Source organism: Pelodiscus sinensis, chromosome 2, assembly GCF_049634645.1.
Source record: "Pelodiscus sinensis isolate JC-2024 chromosome 2, ASM4963464v1, whole genome shotgun sequence".
NCBI lineage: Eukaryota > Metazoa > Chordata > Testudines > Trionychidae > Pelodiscus > Pelodiscus sinensis.
The window spans coordinates 173,319,871-173,337,128 of record NC_134712.1 but is presented as its reverse complement, the minus strand read 5'-3'; the positions used below and the strand labels follow the sequence as shown (position 1 = coordinate 173,337,128).

General features: G+C 42.9%; 1 protein-coding gene across 3 annotated transcripts in view; it reads right to left on the bottom strand.

Moving 5' to 3' along the window:
• Positions 1-4,914, bottom strand: part of DCLK3 (doublecortin like kinase 3) — a 32,592-nt gene extending 27,678 nt beyond the window's left edge. For 2 of the 3 annotated variants that reach the window (XM_075921804.1, XM_075921803.1), the window contains exon 1: positions 4,506-4,913. In XM_075921804.1, the coding sequence (XP_075777919.1) occupies positions 4,506-4,584 (79 nt within the window). In that variant the 5' untranslated portion in view covers positions 4,585-4,913. Of the gene's footprint in view, positions 1-4,505 lie in introns of all 3 variants that reach the window. The other variant, XM_075921802.1, reaches the window with a different exon arrangement.
• Positions 4,915-17,258: the final 12,344 nt, after the last annotated feature.

The window sequence follows — 17,258 nt, the reverse complement described above, 5'->3', positions numbered from 1 at the left end:
TGTGGGACCACACACAAGTGAGAAGGAAAATATTAATAAATACAAAATAAACCCTCAGTGACGTGGCCCCTGATTGAGGAGAAATTCCCCTTGCACACCAGAGCCTAGGGGGCCCAGGCTGGTAGATTATGTGTGCTACAGCCCTGTGATGAGGAAGCGAGGGGGGTGGGGGGGAGGCTGGAGCACCAGCATGGGTTCCCCAATGCTGGGGGGGGGGAGAAATCCCTGAGCCTGGAGGGCCCGATCCAGGCCAGCTGGGAGCTGGGCCTGAGGTTCCTCACCCCTGCTTCAGTTCTTTAATAGGCTGATCCAAGGAGCACAATAATAATACTCTAAATTAAATTTCACAGTACTGCCCAGATGCTAAATACATTTTTGAGAGTACATAGACAGACTTCGAATGTTTTCAAGTATTTCAGTGACAATCGAGACAAAGCACAGGGGGTAACAACAGTAGCAGCATCCCAACCAATCAGACCTAAAACTGTTGAAAGATAAGGAAAGACACCCACTGAAGTATGATTATTCACTTTTTCCACACATGTTTGTCCCTGTGGAAAGCCAAACAGCTAATGCTTACAATGTTAGACTAAATGGAATGAGGACAGAACAAGGGAAATTGATTTATCTCTAGCAATGTGGATATTCCCTTGGATTCCTTGGAGCTGGTGAAGCAGCAATGTTGGAACACAGCTCACGGAAGCAATGCTAAAGAAAAGGCGCACTCCACTGATGACACAAGGAGACTAACCCAAGCATATCCTAACCTGATCTAACCCTCCCCCCCTCCAATCAGGAAATCCCTGTCTCTTACCCATCAACAGATCCAAATACCACCACACCCAGTCTACATCAGTCAGGAATTTGTCAGTTTCCTGACAAGAAAAGGAAAAGACAGCATCAACTGAATGGGTTAAGAGGGGAAATATAGAACAGCTGTTGAACAGATGACAGCTGCATTTTACAATTTAGTCCAGGAAGCCTTTTTGAGCATTTTATATCACTCGAAGGCTGTTTTTTATATTCTCATAAGTGTATTGCTCCCAATATGTCTAGGAATTAAACTTCATTCCAAGTGGGAGAGAAGGGAAAAAAAACCTGAAAAACAGAAAGGATGGGAAAGGATAGCTAGAAAAAAAGTAAGGGAGATGGGGGAAGGACATTGTGCTTTGATGCCCATGTCATTGACTTCAGAAAGGGAATATTACCCCAATATTTTTAATTTATTCTAGGACATTCACTTTCATGTTTACATTTTTCCAACTAAGCCTTCTTCTCCCCTACCTCCCGCCCCATCCTTTGCTGCCAGGAAGTATTTCCTTGGAAACCATCAGCGCATAGGAATTTTTTTTTATTTGCAAATACTTCTCCATGGTTCCCACTTATCTAGCTCCAGAAACAGAGAAAAACTTAAAATAACTTACCTGTGTCTCAATTACTTTGTTTTTACTTATTTTATGAATAATTTAATTCCTTTGATTTTTTTTCAGACTAATCTCCATGGAAAAAGAATGCATGAAACATACAATCAAAAATCACAGAAGGGCAGACAGAAAAGAATGTCAGAGCAGAAGCTGCAGTACAGCAAAACAATCATGAATTGGACAAGCGTCTCAGTAGGTGGCAAAAATACTCCAAACAAACAATTCTTGGTTCTAAGCCATACTGCAAATTCTGAAATAATCCACAATATAGTTGGCACTTCTGAAATTGAGTGATTTTTCCTAAGATAGGGTTTTATCATTTTGTTTTGTTTTTTTTAAGGAACCTTTTAGCATATTTGGACAAAATATCATTACTAGGGAGTTTTTCATGTGTTGTGATCAGAGAAGCAGAAAATTGCCCTACCACTTCAGACCAATGATCCATCCATCTATTCCGGTGTTCTCTCTCTCACAGGATATTGCACATTTTCTTGAGGAAACTTCAAGAAACCCCATAACACAAAAATGAAAGAACCACGTCCATATATAACTATTCATTTTTATAGTGTACAAATTTAACTCTGTTTTCGTAAGCTGAAATAACTAGGGGAATCAGAGGGGTTCAGTGCTAGAGTAAAGCCTTAAACTCTGTCCACATGTTTATTCATGTATCTCCACACCCTATGTCCAAGAATCTGCTTTTGACATGCATGGCATGTGACAGTGTTTCCACCTTTTGAATATGAGGGTTGCCCTGCTAGTTACTTCCAAGACAACTAAAAACTGAAGGCTAGTACACAATTCTTAAATATGTTATTGCACAATTGTATGTTCAACCTAAATCTCTGTACAGCAAGGCAATTAATTTTACAAAGCTTGTTTGCTCTTTATCGGTCCACTGGATTACATTCTTTTAATGCATATACTGCAAAGAGATTATACTACAAGAGGTTGAATGTTTCCAGACACAAGTAATTTCTACTCTTGGGCTCTTATTGTAACATAAAGGAACCCTGCTGATACCTGTCTGAACAATACAACATGAATTTTACCCTGTGAATTTAAAACTATCATATATCATTTATGACTTTTTAAATGGCCTTAGAGCCCGGGAAAAGGTAAATTTTCTGCAAGACACAGCAAAAAAAAAAAAATCAAGTGGTCTTTTTCACCATTTCCTGTGGACCCTGCAGTTAAATACCGTCACTGGCTTTTATTGTTTATCACATCACTTCTTTCTCTCTCTCTTTTTTTTTGGGGGGGGGGGTGGAGAAAAGATCCTTTAGTAATGAACATAGTATTAATTCTTCTTAGATGGACAGAGATAGCAGCTTCAGACAATTATTTTAAAAAGGCAAAATATTTATCATAGTTTGATTAGCTGGACACTCCTAAGTTTATGCCAATGTTTACCCCAATCTTTTATATAATATTCTATTATACGGTTTGAGCTGTTTAACCCACCATACATGGTGCAACTACTACTTTAATTATATATAACAAAATTTCATGAACAACAATGCTGGCTTTATAGCTATACGGAGATATCATCCAATTATAAATCAGAGAAGCAGGGATTTATCACAATACTCACAACCAGAAGAGAGATTCATAGATAAAATACTGTAGTATTTAGAAGCTTCAGAGAGTAGGGAATCATCTATAAAAAAAATTCTTCAAGTCTTGGGGAGAGGGAAGCAGCTGCGGAAGTAACTAGGAGAATAGTTCTGGTAGGGTGAGGAGGGAAGAACTAAAGAATGGCCATACTGATTCAGACCAACAATCCATCTAGCCCAGTATCTGCCTTCTGACAGTGTCCAGTACCAGACGCTTTAGAGCCATGGTGTCCAACATACTACCCAATAGCCACATGTGACTATTTGGCCAGTTGAATGTGGCTAGTTGGCTTGAACAATGTGGCTACTTGGCTAGTTGAGTGTGGCTAGTTCTCTATGATGTTCAAAACTGGCAGGACATCATGGCTTTAAAGGAAATTAACAGAACAGGGTGATTATCGAGTGATTCATCCCCTGTAGCCCAGTTCCAGTTTTTGACAGTCAGAGGCTTTAGAGACACCAAGAACCTGCAGTTGTGTCCCTGGCCAAATTAAATACAAGCACATCCTCTCCATGGCAGATACTCCCTTAAACTGCCCTAAAGGCTTGGCTTCACTGCAGTAGGGCAGCCATCAAGCACAACATGGATTTTCACAGAGTAACATAGCAGCTGCCATAAAAACAGATCCATGACTGATCCAGTTCTGTATCCTATTCTGAGGGTGGACTGTCCCACCTGCCTCAGAAGAGAGAACTGTGATAGGAAGTGATGGCTAAAGAAAGTTTCTTCTTAAATCAATGGTAATCAGGGATTGGCTTCTGTCCCAAAGTTTGGAAAAACAGGGAGAGGGTGTTTACATTCCTTCCAAAGCTCTTATTTAACTATAATGCCTTAAAGACTACCATATGATTTATTTGGTTTTGAGTAAACAATGCATGAGATGAACTGGGTTTTAAAAAGGAAGTGTATGCCCAAATAAATGTGCTAGTCTTTAAGGTGCCTCAGGACTCGTTTTTTGCAGATACGGATTAACATGACTATGCCTTTGAGACTTAATTGTAATATTTCCTCTTATATGGTTAATACGAATATCCCGTTCGCAATATCCGATCTCTTTTGAAACTTAATTAAGCCCTGGGCCACCACCACCCACCATCTTCTCCCCATCAAGGGTGCCCAACATGAGCTTTTTTTTTATTCCACTATTTGATCTGAGGAAGTGGCTCTGGCCCACGAAAGCTCATCACCTAATAAACCATCTTGTTAGTCTTTCAAGTGCTACGTGAGCTGGACAGCGTAGTGCTGATCCAAGACCCAGTTCCCCTGCCCCGCTGCGCGATGGGGACACGGTTCTTGACCTTTTGCTCCCCTTTGCAAAACAGAAGCATACAGCTCCCCGGGGACCGGCTAATGCACCAGAGAGGGGGCAGGACCCAGCGCAGGCAGGGGGTCCCTTGCCCTGAGGCGGGGGGCGGTCCTTGCCCAGGGGGCTGGATGGGCGATGGCGCTGCCGGGGTCACTTACCCGGGTGGTGGGCGTAGGGGCAGCACGAGCCCGCGGGCCCCACCGGAGGGTGCAGCGGGGGAGGCGCCGCGGCGGGCATGGTCCCGGGGCTCGCTCCGGCAGCTGCTGCGCTCGCTGCTGCTCTCGCCGCCTGGGCTCCCGGCAGCAGCGGCGGGCGGCGCCTCCTGCGTGGGGCGGGGCTGGCCCCGGGGAGGCGGCGCGAAAGACCCAGCCCGGACGGGAGGGGCGCGGCCCGGGCAGCCCTGGTGCCTCTCCCCGCCGCCAGACCCGCCCTGTCTCCCGCCTGCAGCCTCGCCTCCCCCCCGGCTCCTCTCCAGCGCAGGAACCTGCCGGGTCTCAGCAAATCCTCTTGCTCCCCAACTTCCTCCCCCCCCCCCCGGTCCCGGGTACCCCGAGAAGTGGGTGGGGGACACTTTGTCACTTGCTGCCTTCACATCAAGGCAGCACCGCCTGCTTTGCCTTTGCCCCAACCGGCCCTCGACTCGCCCTGCCCCACTGATTCCATCCCACCCCCCCTCACTCCCGTCCCTAGCGCTCCCCCCACACTCACTCGTCTTCACGGCGCTGGAGAGGGGTGGGGCTCAGATGAGGGGTTCAGGGAGGGTGCCTAAGCTGGGGGGTGGGAGGCGTGAGGGAGTTCTGAGCTGGGGGAGAGGCTAGGGCACAAGAGGGGGGTGTACTCAGGCTCTAGGATGGAGTTGGGTACAAGAGGGAGCTCAGGGTTGGGTCAAGAGGTTGGGGTGCAGGTTCTGGGAGGGGGATTGGGTGCAACCTCTGGGGCAGGAGGAGGGTGGAGTGCTAGACAGGGTTTGGGATGCAGGATCTGGCCAGGTGGCACTTGGCTCAGGCAGCTCCCAGGAAACAGTGACATGTACCTGAGTTGGAGGGGCCAGGAGCGCCATGCTTTTCCCTCTCATAGGCACTGCGCCCCACCTCTCCCCCTTCTATTGGCCATGGTTCCCAGCCACCAGGAGCTGCAGAGCCGGTGCTCATGGTGAGGCTAGTGTGCAGAAACCCATGGCTGTATCTCCTTAGGAACATGTTGCCATGTCTGGGGAAGCTGCATGGAGCCTGCCTTAGCCCTGCTGCCACTGACTAGACCTGGAACTGCCAGGGTCTCTTTTCAATCAGAACCGGACACCTGGCAACCCTACTTGTATGGAGAATGTTATTTAGCCATACCCAAACAAAAGTATACAAGGGTAACAGGATAATATATAGTGGCATGTGATATACATAAGGTCAAAGTAGGTGATGTAATGGTCCTTTCTTCTGTTAAAAGGTCTTTAAACCTTTGGATCAAACCACAGTGTTAAAATGTGCCAAGTTAATGCTCCACTAGCCTGATGTTGCTAATATAAAAAAAACCCTTTCACTTATATAAATTGTGTTCTTCAAACGCTTTCTCACCCACCTATAATTAACATAGGTGTTAAAAATGGGGGAGGGGAGAGGAATTTAGAAAAAAATTATTAGATTGTCTGAGCCCTCAATTTAAAACACCATTTATCATAAACTCACCTCAAATGTTCTAACCTTGCTTTCCCTCACTCTTCAAACCTTTAATGTCCACTCTCCAAAATATCATCTTCTTCTCTCTTTGTTCTACAATACCTCTCACACCTAATGGCTACGTCTACACTGGCCCCTTTTCCGGAAGGGGCATGTAAATTTCACTAGTCGTCGTAGGGAAATCCGCGGGGGATTTAAATATCCCCCGCGGCATTTAAATAAAAATGTCCGCCGCTTTTTTCCGGCTTTTAAAAAAGCCGGAAAAGAGCGTCTAGACTGGCCCCGATCCTCCGGAAAAAGCGCCCTTTGAAGTAGGAATAAGAGCCTCCGGAAAAGGGCACTTTTTCCGGAGGATCGGGGCCAGTCTAGACGCTCTTTTCCGGCTTTTTTAAAAGCCGGAAAAAAGCGGCGGACATTTTTATTTAAATGCCGCGGGGGATATTTAAATCCCCCGCGGATTTCCCTACGACGACTAGTGAAATTTACATGCCCCTTCCGGAAAAGGGGCCAGTGTAGACGTAGCCAATCTGTTTCACAGGAGCTGGCATTATGTACCACATAGTCATTTGAATTTCAGGACTCACTGGTTCATCTTGTAAAGCATTCTATTTAGATCTGATTGTGTTTGATAGCGCATTTCCTTAATTTCTCGGTTCACATTATTATTGCTTAGGGTCATCAGCATGAAAATAAAATCTACATTTTGAATTTTAACCATTCCTGCTCTACTCCTGATGTTATCATGTTTTGTTTGTGACAGTACAATTGATTGCTGGGAAAATTGTGTCAGATCAGTTATATTACTGTAGTCCAGAAATAAGTAGCAGGAGCAGATGAACTCATAAATCAAATATATTTACTCTGTTTGTCTTTATGTACTTTGCTTAAAATATACAACTGTCCCTGGATACAAAATGCTGCTTTAAAGTTAATCTGTTTATTTCTGCATCTGCTGGTAATTGCCATCTGCCTTCCTGATGCCCAGAAGTCTGACCCATAGAACTGTACAAATAAAGATAGGAATGAGGGTTTCATAACTTGACAGTAAACTCATGGGTGGTAGGTGAACCTCCAGCTGGGAAAGGCAAGCCTCTAGGCCTGCCCCTTCAGTGAACCTTTCCCCCCTCTTTGGAGCTAAGTCTGTCCACCACGTAAGCAGCCAACCCCTGGCCCAGGCTAGTGGCCCCAGCCCAGAGCAATCCCAGGTGCCCTAGCCTCATCCCAATGGATAGCGTGGCCCCAGCCCTTCCAGCCAGCCAAAGAGCTGGTCAGCCCTAGCCTTCCTGGCTCTGGAGCACCATGCAGCCCCAACCCTCCTAGATGGCTGGAGCACCAGTTGGCCCCAGCCTTCCCAGCCCTGGAGTGCTGGGGGAGAGGGAGCTGGGAAGCTATGTGACAGCAGTTTTCCCAGACCTGGAACACTGGGGAGCTGTGAAACACAGACCACACTGCCAGATCTGACCTCCAGGTACCTCCCCGTACCCTCCAGCCATCAGGCCAAGAGCAGAGTGCTGCTTACAGGATGGAGGAGGCCTGGGGCAGAGCATGAATGGCGCCACCCCTGTCTTTTTGGGAAGGCAATGCTTTCCTTTGCCTTCATTGCTTGCTGCTCATGAGTAAACTCATCTGAGAAAGTATTGATTTCTTGATTTGTGTACATGTAGTAGTAGTATTCATGCAAGACTATTTCACAACTTGCTACTCGCCGTTGTTGTGCCATATTAGGTTTCACATTTTAATACTAGCACTATACAGGCAGTCCCCGACTTACGCGGATCCGACTTAAGTCGGATCCGCACTTACGAACGGGGCTTTCTCGCCCCGGAGGTCGAGGTGGCGGATTTCTACCTGCGAGCGCCGGGGCGAGAAAGCCCCGTTTGTAAGCTGCTCCGGTGCCCCTGGTCTGCTGGAGACCGTCTCCAGCAGACCAGGGGCACCGGGCGGGTTCCCGCACTTCTGAGGCTTTGCCAGAGCAAAGCCTCAGAAGCGCGGGGAACCGCCGCTGCTGCCGCTTCAGTCCCGGTGCCTGTGGTCTGCTGGGGACGGTCCCCAGCAGACCACAGGCACCGGGACTGAAGCGGCAGCCACGGGGGGGTCCCGCGCCTCTGAGGCTTTGCCAGAGCAAAGCCTCAGAGGCGCGGCACCCCGCTGCCGCTGCAGCTCTGCTCCCCGTGTCCCTGGTCTGCTGGGGGGGGGGGGGGGGGCAGCTAGTGTGCCCCCCCCCCCCCAGCAGACCAGGCTTTTGTTTTGGACCCTGGGGCAGAGCAGATGGGGTGCTGCTGGGTTGGTCCAGCAGCACCCCAGCTGCTCTGCCCCAGGCATCCCCAAGTCAGCTTCTGCTGAAACTGACCAGCGCCGACTACAGGAAGCCCGAGGCAGAGTTACTCTGCCCCGGGCTTCCTGGAATCAGCTGCAGATCAGTTTCAGCAGCAGCTGACTTGGGGACGCCTGGGGTTCTTAAGTTGATTCTGTATGTAAGTCAGAACTGGCGGTCAGTTTCAGCAGCGGCTGAATCTGGACGCCAGTTCCAACTTACATACAGATTCAACTTAAGAACAAACCTGCAGTCCCTATCTTGTACGTAACCCGGGGACTGCCTGTAATACAGACTAAGGCCCTCTGCAAACATTTGCCAATATTTTTGTTACCGTTAGTTCAATATCACCAATAGTGGGAATCCTAATGCAAATAATTAACTAGTTGCCAGACATTTTAAGAATCGTGTCATGTAAGTGTATTCAGAACAGATATGATCAACATGATTCTTAAAACATAGGCATCTATCTATATTAGGTAACTAATATTGCTATCACTAGATCTTCGGTGGCAACATTTCCCACAGTTGCTAAACTATCCTTATTGTAGATGTACAATTGCAATTAATCTAAATGGCTCAAAAGATGTATTTCAAACCACTTCCCATAAAATAACCAAGAAACAGAAAATTAATCTTTATTGAAGAATAAAAAGACTAAAATTACAAGTCTTAACTGAATCCCCCAAATCCATATATTTAAAGTTCAGTGAAAGTAAACTCTACAGCTTGATTGCATAACATGCAATTGCTATAAAGCCAAAGAAATATAATCTGAATAAAATGGTTTAGAACTCAGAGACAAAATCTTAAAACCTGTTCAGTAAGATACCAAGTAGTCTGTGTTAAAATCTACAAGATGACACAAGTTGCTTAAATCTGACTTGTAAAGGAAGGTATATTAATATATTGAGTAGATTACATTACATTTGAATCTTCTGAATAGATTTTTAACACAAATAATGAAAGGAGGATAATTTAATCTCAGAGAGCCAAATACACACACCTTCCATCAGATTTAGTTTAACATTAGAAAATTATTTGTTATCCCTTTATTTATTCCAGGGGATTTTCGTTGAAAATCAGAAGTGCTGAGTCAAAGACAAAACAGATGTGGTTATCTTATATGGGCCAGGGGAAACACAAATTGAAACACACACACACACAAAACCATATGGGTGTAATGTAGATTGTTAAAATCAAGGTACCAACACATTCAGATTATAAATGCTAGATAAAATGAATGGAACAATTCCAAAGGGACCAAAACGGGCATGCTGAGTTTAATCGAATCTGAACTGAGCAAGAGTTGTATTGTCCCAGAATAACCTTAATACAATACTATAGGTAACATAATTGAGTAAATTAAAAAGATCAAGGAAAAATGAGTATAGGAAACTGCCATGATCATAGTCAGCAATATAACTTAAATTAAGAGGCAAGGACTTTGAAAAATCATTACCATCCAGGGAGTAATAATGATAATGATATCATTCTGTACTTCTTGCCAACACTAACTTGTATTTTAAGACTGTGTTGCAGGGGAAGCTATACATCATATCCTTTTCTTTTTAAATAGATTTTTAAAATGTTAAATTTTTTACACCAAGATAATAAGGGTTTATATTATTACAGATGGGCCAAGGTAGCAATGTTCAGCTCTGGATTGGGATACCTGCAGTTGTAGAATTGGGTTGGAGTTCTGTTTTATTCTGAACCAGAACTATAGCTTCTGCATTAACAATGCCAAAAGCTCATTGGCTCAGTCTTCTCAGATTTCAGCGCCCACTGACAAAAATTTTGAGAGGTCATCTGTTCTGCATCCTCACCTCAAATTCCAGCTGCTGGAAGGATGGGAGTTGTTTAAATTTATCCTTCTTAGAGCCAGAGTAGCCTCCATGAAACTTGTGGATTCTTAGGAAATCAGAAAATAAAAGCCAAAAAAGTCTTAATGTAGGCAGGGCTGCAGCAGCTTCCTGAATCATTAATGTTATATTTATAAACTTACTAGGGCTCCTACTGACACTAACATCAGTTAAGCTGAACAAGTGGGAAATTTTCATAATATTCCTCAGTGAAGACAATGCGGACAGGTGCCACCCCTAGGATCTTGCAATGCTGCATGAGGCTCCAGAATCAGAGATTGAGTTTCAGTTTAGATTATTAACTCTAAACTATTATGATAAAATGGGAAAAAACGTATATGGCTTCCCACATTCAGCAATCGTGTGTAGATATGCTGTAAAATTGCTGAATCCACAACAGCAAGTCTGGCTGCATCCATTTTTATTTTGGAATGGCAAGTCATTGCATAAACGATGTCATTCATGTGGGATTTTTACTTATGGGGAGGAAATACAAAGCACTGTAGCGTGGACAAATTAGGTAGTGTTAGCTTCAAGTATCATCCTCTTAACAAATTGCCTTGTTTCAGTTTCTCAGTCACTGAGATAATTAATTAATGTCAAATCAGGATAATTAGAAGTTAAAATGTATTGGGGCTCTTCTCACAGAAATATTATAAATGGCAACGTTTTGAAGAGGCAGGAGAATTCTCTCTAATTAAGCTTTTAGAAATGTCTGTTACATTATTTTAGCAGATCCTCCTCAGAATAAAATGAACAGAAATTGTGATCACTTGACATTCTCTTCTTTTCCAGATTGTGTGCCTCGCATCACATGGCTTGTGTGTTGTAGTGCAACATACTGGTTTAGGACTGCTGTCTCCCTGGGAAACTCACAAAATGAGACATCTCCCTCAGGACAGATATCTCAGATAGGAAAAATATATAATAAAATAATAATACTTTGCATACAGTAGTACCTTTCATTCAAGAATGTCAGTGCTCATTATAAACATTTATTATTTAAGCTCACTATAAACATTTTTTATTACACAACAACTCTGAGGCGCTCAGATACTCAATGATGAGTGACCTTCAAAAATACCTCAAAATATATATTATCCCAGTTACAAACAAGTAAACTGAAGCATGAAGCGATTAAGTAACTCAAAGATACACAGCTAGTCACTGGCAGAATTGGGAATAGCACTCAGTAATTCTGACTTTCAATGTCTTTTAACGGCGAAGCTTCACTTTATTCCGAAGAAAAAGGTGTAATCCAATAAGCCATGCACAGACAGTCAGGAAGCCTTGTGTTCTAATTCTAGCTCTTAAGAGTGGCTTCCAATATGATTTGGAACAAGTAGTTTAATTGCCCTGTCTCTGTTTCCCCATCTGTCAGAGGATGATGATACTTACCAGTACAGTGCTGTTGGGAGTCTTCCTAGCATATGCACAACATCCCTCAGATATCACATGACCAAGATTCATCACTGAAATTGGTCTGCTATTTGGATCGTCAAATTCCCTGGCTTGTTCTGGGGATAGACAGGGCATGTGATATAAATGCTTGTATATGGCCCCCCGTTGGGAGACTTAATCTTGGCTATGTTGAGACTGCAGGCTTCTTTCGGAAGAAGCTTTTCTGGAAGAGATTTTCCTAAAAAGCTTCTTTTGAAAGAGAGCATCCACACAGCAAAAGCGCATCAAAAAAGCTTTTTGCTTTTTTGACAGATAGCATAAATATTCATTGGACGCTATCTCGCATTTAAGTTGTGATTACTGTGGACGGAGTGGCCACCAGGACACCTGTGCTATTTCCTGGAGGCCTCTTCTTTCGGAAGAAAACCCTCTTTCCCATCCACACACGCCTTTTTCTGAAAGAGGTCTTTCAAAAAAAGGCTTCTTCCTCGTAGAAAGAGGTTTACCACTATCGGAAAAACCCCTGCGTACTTTCGACTTTTTGTCAAAAGAATGCAATTGCAGTATGGATGTAAGTGTAGTTTTTCCAGAAAAACAGCAATTTTTACGGAAAAATTCTGAAATGTAGACATACCCCTTGTCAAAGCATTTGAAAATGAAAACTACTCTATGAGTACTTTTATTATATAAATAAAGCATTTATTGCCTTATTTATAAGGTGGCAGTGCATAGGTTCAGGACTCTGGGCAACCATATATGAAAACAGTCAGTGGTCCCATGAAATTTACAACACAACAATGATTTTGGATATTGGAGAAAGTGATGCTGGATAACATTAAAAGCATTGGGTTAGATTTTTAAAGGGATGTGAAAATTTTTACTTTCTGTAAAAGAGCGTTGTTTACTTCATGTTCTGATGTGACGAGGGAGCCTTAGGGGATGTCCTTAGGGGAAATAATATTTTCCATTGATACTAATGGCCACAGCAATAGAGAATTTACTTGCAAGAAGCACAAAAGTAATGTGATAACTGTTTTAAAAACGACAGTTTGTAGCGTGTACAGGAAGTCAGCCATGTAGGTTTCTTGTTATGGAGCCAGAGTATGATTTTTGTTTTAAATGAGAGAGCGAGAGAGACAGAAAAAGAGCTAGAGAGCCTTTCATCTCTACACCATTTAATCTATTGCAGGTCTATACAGATGAAGGGTTCTGACTCCTGTCAGCTGCCTCTGGTGCCTGATGAGGGAGGAAGGTTCCAGCAACAGGGGAGAGGGGAGGAAAATACGTTCCTTGTTTCCTGAGCATCTCTTCAGCAGCCGCAGCTTCTTTGTATTGCCTCAGTTCTGCCTTGTAGCTGTTGTTCTTTCTGGCTCCATTACATAATGTGTTCTCCCTCACCACATGCACAGAAGTCAGACATTGTGGGAAATCCAATTCTGTCTTCCCCAAAATAGGTTCCTTAAGAGAAGAAGCTGGAGCAGGAAGTGCATTTCTATTTACACAGGAAAGTGGGCTATGATCCTACTTGCCAACCCTCTGATGTTGCTCTGATTACTTCTGCCACATATTGTTATCAGAATAATGCCTCCCAACTCATCTCCAACCTGGCAGTAGAGCAAGGGCTACAAGGTGGCAGATTTGATCCAAGAAACATTCCAACTATCACTTTTAATTATAACACATATGCCCTGATTGGGAATTTTCTGTACCTTCCCTATCATTAGAATTGTGTGTTTTGGGCAAGATCTACTCTTGTTAATAGTGCTTAGGTTATAAATAGTGCCTTTTATCTTTAGATCTCAAAGCACTTTATAAATACTATCCCCCTTTTACTCCCATCTCTTAATTGATCCCCCAGTCTGTGTGTTATAGCCTTTCCCCCTACCCTTTGTCTTGTTTGCTTAGATGACATGCTGTTCAGGGTAGAGACTGTCTACCGTATTACCTAAGTTTGTACAGTGCCTAGCACAAATGAAGTCCCATTTTTGTTGGCCCCATAGGTACTAACATAATAAACATGACTAAGCATACTAATACTTTTACACATGGGGAAACTGAGGACTACAGAGATAATGGGTCTAATTGCCCCTTCCATGGGAAAAGACAAATGGGGCTGAATTTTCCTGGATGCTAATCTTGCAGAATTTTCTCTCAGTCACTCCAGGTGGGGTTTGCCAACATTCAGCACCGACTATGGAACTGCCCATTTAACAAGCTCTGCGAGTAGCCAGAACAATTCACACAGAAGCCTTAAGTCCCTGCACCAACACTTGGCCTTTACATCTCATCCACCTAACAAGAGAGCTCCATCATATTCAGTAGATTACAAGCTTTCCAATGTCTCACATGAGGTATTTTGCATAAAGCATATCCCAGTTGTGTCATATTCATCAGCAAATTTTTATATCATGTGGAATGCCCCATCACAACATTATTTCAGGGTCACAAGCGAGGGTCCCCTATTATGGCAGGCACTATGAAAACACATAATAAAAGATAGGTGCTATGCAAAGAGCAAGATTTAGACCCATAATCATTTAGAATGTGTCTTGATTAGAAAAAAAAAAGATGTTGAAATTAGGCTATGAATTAGCTAACCTGGACTTTTACCTTAATTAGATCCAGATTACATCTTAGATTCCATATGAACAGGCTAAACCAAGATAACTTGCATCCATACTACAGAAGCTATCCCCAGCCTAACAGCTCTTTTCCTAATTTAGACAAACTCTTAGGAAACCTTTTGATAAATGTACATTTTTTTTCCTCTGGATTATCCACAAAAAATATACTACAGTATAAGCTTTTGTCTTTGTCTCAGCCTCGGGCATGTGAACTGGAAATATGTGGACTGTTTCTGTTTGAATCCATTACAATATGGAACATTAGGTTTCATTTCACTGTGGTCTAGAGGAGAAAAAGTTGTTTTTAAAATCAAATTGTCTCTAACAAATTACAATTAGCACAAAAGTAATTTATTTTTTATTGTGTCCTTGACAGCATCATTCCATATCCAAAGTAACATGTATTCAGCTGTACACTTAGGAAGGAATTTGGAGTGGAGGAAACAAATATTAATCTGCAATTTATATATCATATGATAAAAAGACAAGTCCTCCAGAAAAGAAATTTACATTGTGGTGAAGAATGTGACAGAACCAAAGATATTTACACTACTCTAGCTGGGGCCAAAAACCCAGAATTAACATATCTTAAATGTTATAACATTTTTTAAAAAAGATACCAGAGCCTTTTCCACCTTCCTCCCCATTCACTGATGCATGTAGCTACATACCTCACTATGGACACAGCCTGCTTTTCACTTTGGCATCTCTCTACACGTACCCTATACCCCTCTACAAGTGTAGACAAGGCCCAAGTCAGGATTGCAGAGTGTGTTCTGTTCCTGTCCCAGGCACCCATTTGTTATGTGACCATGCAAAAGTCTCTTCTCTGTTCTGTCTCCACAACTCTTTCCACACTTTGTCTTATTCAACAGTAAGATTTGCCATGCATATCTACAAAGCCTACCACAATGGTTCCCTGCTCCATCTCTAATAGTTCTATTATGTTGCAAAGCCCCCCGCCCAAGTGATATAGAAAGGATGAAGCCTCACACCCACCAGCTGTTGTTTTTCTACAGGATTCAGATGGTGCTTCCATTACACGCGTGTTAAAGGACACTTACAGTGAATTATTACGGTTCACTATTTATACAATGCCATGAAGAATATTGTCATGGATTGGGTAAAACCCCTCTCATACTATGGGTTATGACACCAACCTTTAATTCTGATAGCTTTAGGAGACAGCTAAGCAATCCCCCATCTAAAACAAAGGCATATGTTAGTCCATCTAAAGCAGGCAAAGTGCTTTTGCTGGCCATTTTTTAGGTAGCAGAGTATGCATGACAGAAAAGCAAGTGACAGAGAAGCAGCCAGAAGCTAAGCAGAGAGTAACAGAAGGATTGGTAACACAATCTGGATAAAAAGTTTAGGGAATAAGCTCTGTTTGGCACTGAGGGCTAACTGGAAAGCCATGTTGGGAATAGCAAGCAAAGATGTTGTTTCCTACTGTTTGATTCCTATTGTGTTCAGAGAAACAGGACTTTAAATATAATCTTTGTAAATAAACAAGAAAATGCCTGACTGCACCATTAGTTTCTCCTCTTAACTGGAACGATCCACAACTTCTTAACTGGAACAATCCACAACACCCTCAAGTTGGCTAAAAGCCCATGTCCAAATGCTTAATAAAGAGCAAGCCATACAGTCTGTGTGGAATTTTCAAAATAAGAGGTCCCAATTTTGCCAACTCTCATGTATCTATCATTAATTTTTTGATATTTGATGCTTTTCTTGAGGTGTCAGCTCCAGAGTCCTGTGAATACCTGAGAATTTTAGTTTTCATTGAAAAAATAAAGTTTTTAGCCTCCCTGGTTATGGAGAAATACTAGGAAATATAGGAACCCCCCAGGACTCAAAAATAAAAATAATCCAACATTCATAATTTTTTTAATCTCATGATTTTTCTGGTAATGTCACAGCATTTGGGGGTCTGACTGAAGTGTTCTGAAAGCTTGCGGCAGGCAGTACGAGATCTATATACACTGTGAAAGGTATACAGGATGTTACAGTTGACATTAATTTTGATCCTTCAGAAAAATATGTTGCTACATCCTTTTTCTTGACAGTACTAGCACCTTCCTTCTTGTCCTGATTCAGTGTGGGGGTTTTTCCTGATGTTTTGTGCATTAACCTCACTACTCATCAGTCTTTTCACTCTTAATCTTGCATAGCATGAGTACTGAGTGATGCACACAACAGCAATGTGAAAACTGGTGAGGAAATAGGGCCTGATGCAAAGCCTATTTTGAAATCATGGCGAGTATTTCCATTGACTCCAGTGAATTTGGATGAGGTCCAGAGAGCACAGTAATGAAAGCACTGATGTATGGTTGCCAAGATACTCACATCTAGCTGAAGGAGAAAGGCCAAGGAGGACAGCCTGTAGCTAAATGCTTTCTTGGTTTGATGGAGGTTGTGCTCCTCAAATATGCCTATTTATCTGTTCATGCTAGGTCCCATTTCCCTAGTGTGGTTGCAAGTCAAAGAACCGGTGAACTTAGGACTGGGAGGAAAAGACAGGGTGGGGTCTGTAATAAATATGATTGTTCAGTGAGAAGAAGACTGTAACTATGCTTGTGCCTACTAGTGTCCTCCATAAACGTCATGCTGGCACATGCAGGGTCAAGAGCTTATTATTTTGTTAATCTCTTCTCCACCTGCTCCTCTATCTCATCAGTGCAGGTCTGTTCTTCACAGTATATTCTTCAAAGCTTTGGCTAGTCTAATTTTAAAGGGCCTAAATTTTCATGTTTAGACTCAAATTTGCATCCCTATTTTATGTGTACAGTCCCAGAGGTGAATTAGCCAGTCTTCTGCAGTGAATATGCAATTTCCCTGCACATGGTCTTTATTCCTTCTTATTTTACTGCACTGTCAGCCTTTTAATCTGCTTTTGGGCATTCCTGAGGTGCATAGGCACTCCACACAGGATTTGACCAAGAACTGTACCCTCTGTGAAATGGGGATAAGAATAATTACCTTTTTCCTATGTTCCAATATTTGTCCCATTTTCCTTTGCACCTCTGTTTCCTCC